The following is a 5,891-nucleotide window of genomic DNA, read 5'->3' on the forward strand; positions in this document are numbered from 1 at the left end:
ACGCCGAATCGCGCGTTCGACACTGCGTTACGACGATTCTTTAAATTTACATTCTTACTTTGTTTTAACCCGATGGGACAATTTTTGAGTAATATTTATAAATTACAGAAGACTCTTTCACCGTCTTCCCGTCGTTACGTTTTTAACGTCGAATCGCGCGCTCGACACTGCGTATCGACGATTTTTTAAATTTACATGCTTACTTGGTTTTATGGTATCGCTTTCACGGAAAATCTTTTCCGTATGGTTGTTCGAAGCTCGAAACCTCTCCTTGATCCGGGGGTTGTACGAGATAAGTCGCGTTAGGTGAAAGTACATATACGTACATCGTGTGTAAACATTATACGCTGGGAGGCATTTGCCGCTACGTAGACGCTGTTCGGATGACGGAACGTCCGGATAATAGAATTTTCGTATATTAGAGTATTTCGATGACCGTCTACTGTACTTTTATTTTCACCGGTTGTCTTTTTCGCGCTTTGAACAGAGAATATTCGATAATATATATAAATCTGTTTACCGAATCGTCGCGATACTATTTCAGCGATCAACGCGAAACGCGTCACGGTTTTCTCGAAGTCGTAATGGTTCGTCGGGAAAGATCCATTGTCGACTTTTACCAAAATTTCCAGGGTTAGCTGTACTCCATGACCAGTGGAAAACGAGGGAAACTCCAAACGGAAGCAACCCATCGAACGACGAGACGAACGTCGGCGAACCGAGACATCGAAACGTTTTCCAACCTTGGAACCGAGAACATTTTAAGACTACGAACGATACCGATCATCGATCCAGGACCGTTTACTCGTTGTTCGATTATTTTCAAAGGTAAACTCGTTGTCGCGCGTATTCGACTAGCACGACGATTCCATTACGCGAGGCAACCGTTCGTGCGAAATCAAGTTGGCGCGCAAAGTGTACGCGTTTGCAAGTTCGATCGAATCGTCTTCGAGGAACGCGCGCACGCGAGATGCCCCGACACATTGAACTTTCTTTAAAACGTCACCACGATTCGAATCGTGGACACTCGCGTAGATTTTACCATTTTTCTTATCGCGGTGTCGACAATCGTTCGTGCTCTCCGCTCCGGAAAAATATTCACCAATAAACCACACTTTCGACAAACTCGTAATCGACGATTCGTCTCTCTTCCTAAGGTACGCACCGTTTCGGAACTCGCGCGAGTTTAAACGGACTCGAACGAAAAAGACGATGGTTACGCCAATGGGAAAACAAAGAAAATAGAGAGGAACGAGGAAGGATACGCGTGGTCGTATCCCCGTCTTTCGGATCTCCTTAAAAAAACTTGGTACGCTCTCGAGTCGGAGGTTTTTCCGTGACGGTAGTTTTTCCATCGTTCGTACTCTCTGCTCGTTTTTTCAGTTTCGTTCGTAACTCGTACCGGTTTCCAACGATTTACGTCGGTTGTCGGATTCGATCGAACGATCGATTTGGAAATTCGGATTCGGTTCGAACGAAATCCAAATCGAGCGGTGAACATTTGAAAAGAAACGCGTAACGTTGAAATCGTCGGGTAAAGTTCCACGCGGCGCAATATCGAGCTTAAAGTTAACCACGGTCTCGTCTCGTTCGTCGTTCTTTCGTACGTACGGTACGCGGAGGATGGATGTCTACGTGAAATGCTCGAGCGCGAGTACTTACGCGGACAGCGTTTTTCGAGCGATCCTCGATCGCGATCGAACCGAAATCTTCGATCTTGTACGGTCGTCGTTTGTCGTCGTCGTCGTCGTCGTCGTCGTCGTCGAGAAGAGGAGGAAGAAAGGTCGAGTTTCTCGGTAGCGAGGAAGATGGAGAAGGAGCGACCCTCGATCGGGCCGGTCGCGTCGAAAAATCCCGGTTCGCGACGCAGCGACGATAAAGCGATTTTCTAGGAGCGACGGTTATTGTGGCCATTGAATGTTTAATTTGGGCCGCGGATGCGGAGAAAGGAGAGCAATCGACGAGAGATTACGGACGGAGCGAGATCGAGGGAAAAGGGACGCGTCGCGCGGTTAGTTCGAGTAAGAGAGAACGAGCCACGGCGTCACCCGGCGCTCCGTTCACATTGTTACTATAATCGGCCTCGGTTGGGCCCATTGTTTGTCATTCAATTTTCCCGCTGGATATTCACCGTGGACAATGGCAGCGACGCTTTATAAGTCGCGGGAATTACACGGGCGAACAAAGCTCGTAAATATATCTGTTGAATCGTGAAAAACGTCCCGCGACTCCCTGTTGTTGCGCGCAGAACGGAGCTCTCTTTGCTCTGTGCGCGTTCCGTCGGTCGTTCGTTCTCTCGTTGTTTCGCTCTTGGAGGACGTTTCTCTCGGTAGATGTTGCCCGCGCGCAACGGCGAGTCCGTGCCCGGTTCGTTGGTATCGCGAACGGCGTCGTACCGACGAATCGGCCGGGTCTGGCCACCGTTCGCGCGAGCCACCCTCGTAAATCAGTGGAATTCCGACAATTTTATGATTTAATCCGGTGGATGCGCGAAGGCCATGGTCGCGGTAGCATCGAAACCCGAGCATCGCGATATACCGGCTGCACTTGCCGAGATGAATTTCGCGCGGCGCCAAATGGGGACCGCGGGTAAAAATGGTTTGCGGCGGCCGCCGGGAGCCGTTGCCCGATTGAACAGAGCGCGACGCTACGCGACGCGGGGCGACGCGAGCCGACGCGACGCTCGACCAGCGTGAAATTTCAGGACGCTGACCGACGTGCGTCGCAATTTCTCCGAATTTTCGATCGGTTCGAGAGCGTTATTCGGTTAAACCGATAACGAAACGAGCCCTCGATTACGAGATTGACACGGCGCGGCGCGGTGCAGCGCGGTGCAGCGCTGTGCAGCGCTGTGCAGCGCGGTGCAGCGCGTAGCGGGCTGGTCCGACGCGACCAATCGATTTCGAACGCGGACCGACGTACTCCGGTGATTTCGCGACGCGACGGTCCTCTCGACTGTCGTACTTTTTCGCAAACCGGGACGACTCGTCCCCCGAAACACGGCCTTGACGAGGGATTAAGAATCGTCGCGAAAGGGCATCGCGTCCCGTAGGGTGGTAACGCGAGCGAGATCGGTTCGCGTGACCGCCTAGACTCAGCCGAACAAAAGGTTTCTCGTATTTGTGAATCGCAAATCGAATTAAACTCTCAACTAGCACGCCATTTCCGATCGCGATTCGTCGCGCGTATAAAAGGAAAGGATCGCGATAGAGCGAATCAAGTGAGTTGCGGAACGTGTTCACGACCTATGCACCGCGTCTCACTTCAAACCGTGTGCATCGCGCCTCGATCCTTTCCAACGCGAGTTATCGGAACATTTTTTTTTTTTTTCCTTTCTTTCTTCCCAACAGTATCGATCGACTCGTCGCCCCTTTCGCGTTTGTCGCTCGGTCGAATCGTAAAAGAAGAACCGTGTTTCCGCTTCACCGTAATCCAACGTTCGGTATTTATCCGGTCGAGCTGTCGCGATCCGCGATTCGCCTCGACGCATCCATCGATTAATTTGTAAAGCGGCTGCGAATCCCGTGTACCGAGCGTAAACCCCGAGTCTTGGAGTCGTTTCACGATGCTGCTGCTGCACAACCAAACTCTCGTCAACGGTCCATTGGCCTTCATGGACGAGGAAACAGGGTGCGTGACACGCGATCTCTCGGTCATCGCGTAGCTCCGATGTCTCGGTCCTCGCCGTACGACTCGCCTCCGTTCGCGGTTCTATAACGCGCGAAACTCTTATCTTGGTTGCTCGATTGTTCAGAAATGTTCCATCGATGCGAGAGAGATTCTTGGGATGGAACGTGCCGCCGGATCATTCGGACCTCGTGCATCCTCACTGGAGAGGGTTCCTCGCTCCGGGCAAATACTGGCATATTGGACTGGCGCTCATCTATTCCATGCTGCTAGTGATGTCGTTCATCGGAAACGGTTGCGTCATATGGATATTCAGCACGTAAGTGTTTCGTTTCGCGTTCGCGGCGGTGGTGCCATCCCTCGACGAGAACGGCCGACGTTCGTCGCCGCGTTCGCCCTCGAGGGTGTGTACCGACCACGGTTAACACCCCCCGGTCTCTTTCGTTTGCTTTCAGGTCAAAGTCGTTGAGGACTGCTTCGAACATGTTCATAGTTAGCCTGGCGATATTCGATCTGTTGATGGCCTTCGAGATGCCGATGTTCGTTATAAGCTGCTTCATGGAACGCATAATCGGTTGGGAAATCGGCTGCGACGTCTACGCGGTACTCGGCTCCATTTCCGGAATGGGACAAGCCATTACCAACGCAGCGATCGCCTTCGATCGATACAGGTTGCGGGGAAACCGCGGTTGCTTCTCAACGCGAAACCACCGTAGGACGAACCTTTCGATCGATCCCGTTTCGTTTCTTTCCGTAGGACCATTTCCTGCCCGATCGACGGACGGCTCAACTCGAAACAGGCCGCGATAATCGTCGCCTTCACGTGGTTCTGGGTGTCGCCGTTCACCGTTTTACCGCTGTTGAAAGTCTGGGGTCGATTCACCACCGGTAACGAACCCTTCGCACCGCCCGAACCGACCGTGTTCGCTATCGTCGCCGCTCTACCGATCGATTTTCCCTTTTCGACGTTTCAGAGGGCTTCCTGACCACCTGCTCGTTCGACTTTCTGTCGGACGATCAAGACACCAAGGTCTTCGTCGTGTCCATTTTCATCTGGTCCTACGCGTTACCTCTGACTTTCATCGTTTACTTTTACTCGCAACTGCTCAAGTCCATTCGCAATCACGAGAAAATGCTACGGGAACAGGTCGATACGTTCTTTCGCGATACTTTGCTACGACGTAGCCGCCGATTCTAACGGTGTTACGCGTTTACGGCTCGCAGGCTAAGAAGATGAACGTCAAGTCGCTGGTCTCCAATCAGGACAAAGAGAGAAGCGTCGAACTGAGGATCGCGAAAGTGGCCTTCACCATTTTCTTCCTCTTCTTGCTCGCCTGGACACCGTACGCGACCGTCGCCATGATAGGTGCCTTCGGCAATCGGTAATTATCGCGCGTTCGAGCGTTGCAAAGCCGATATCTCCGAGCCGACTGTAATCGGGACGCTTCGGTTCCAGGGAATTGCTGACACCGTTATCCACGATGTTGCCCGCCGTGTTCGCGAAATCGGTCTCCTGCATCGATCCGTGGATCTACGCGATCAATCATCCAAGGTACGTCGAACCGACCAAACTCGAACTCGACGGAACTCGACGATTACCCTTTCGTCCCTTTCAGGTACCGACAAGAGCTGCAAAGGCGTTGCAAGTGGATGGGTATCCGCGAACCGGAACCTCAACAGGACACTTCCTCCGTGCAAACCGAGAAGGTGAAGACGGACGATGCGTAAATCGCGGCTCCGTGACCCGAGGATCTCGATACGTCCACGATCGAGATTCGTTCCCGCGACTCGTTCGGTCGAGATACGCCGCAAGAACCACCACCGGCGCGATCTCGATCTTCGAACCCTGCTCCACGGTCGAGGTTCCGCGGCCGACGCGGAGACCAACGGTAACGACTGTACGCCGATACTATCGATTGTACTCTTATTAAAGCATCGTTGAAGCAAATCAAACGACGAACTTGCGTGTCACCCACCTATCGTTGTTTCCCCCGTCCGAGCGCGCGCTTTCTCCAACTCGGTGTTTCTCGAAAGGAACGCGTCTTCCTCGCGACACCCCCGACAATTTTTTCTCCGCCGGTTGCGCGCGGACGGAGAGGAAGGACGAGACGCGGTTCGTTCGGGCGCTCGTTACGAGAGGAAAATCGAGAGGATCCCGTTACGCTCTCGTTATCCCGATCCCCTCGACTCACTTGGAATTTTCGTTCCGGGAGATCGATATCCCGCGCAAAGGCGATATTCTCCCGATGCGTTCGCGTCTCGCG

The 5,891-nt window shown here is 52.8% G+C and overlaps 1 protein-coding gene across 1 annotated transcript; it reads left to right on the forward strand.

Moving 5' to 3' along the window:
- The first annotated feature begins 3,234 nt into the window (after nt 1-3,234).
- Rh5 (Rhodopsin 5) lies at nt 3,235-5,580 on the forward strand. Its single transcript, XM_076305574.1, has 8 exons — nt 3,235-3,630; nt 3,755-3,946; nt 4,083-4,298; nt 4,385-4,515; nt 4,602-4,774; nt 4,852-5,009; nt 5,084-5,179; nt 5,244-5,580. The coding sequence occupies exons 1-8, from the start codon at nt 3,566-3,568 to the stop codon at nt 5,353-5,355; spliced, it is 1,143 nt and encodes a 380-aa protein (XP_076161689.1). The 5' UTR covers nt 3,235-3,565; the 3' UTR covers nt 5,356-5,580.
- Nucleotides 5,581-5,891: the final 311 nt, after the last annotated feature.

This window comes from Ptiloglossa arizonensis, chromosome 2 (assembly GCF_051014685.1).
Source record: "Ptiloglossa arizonensis isolate GNS036 chromosome 2, iyPtiAriz1_principal, whole genome shotgun sequence".
NCBI lineage: Eukaryota > Metazoa > Arthropoda > Insecta > Hymenoptera > Colletidae > Ptiloglossa > Ptiloglossa arizonensis.

Bases quoted from the DNA above. Each gene is read 5' to 3' on its own strand.
- Rh5 (XM_076305574.1), top strand. From the start codon at position 3,566: ATGCTGCTGCTGCACAACCAAACTCTCGTCAACGGTCCATTGGCCTTC. The intron at 3,631-3,754 runs GTGCGTGACACG...TCGATTGTTCAG, and splicing joins TTCATGGACGAGGAAACAGG to AAATGTTCCATCGATGCGAG. The intron at 4,516-4,601 runs GTAACGAACCCT...TCGACGTTTCAG, and splicing joins CTGGGGTCGATTCACCACCG to AGGGCTTCCTGACCACCTGC.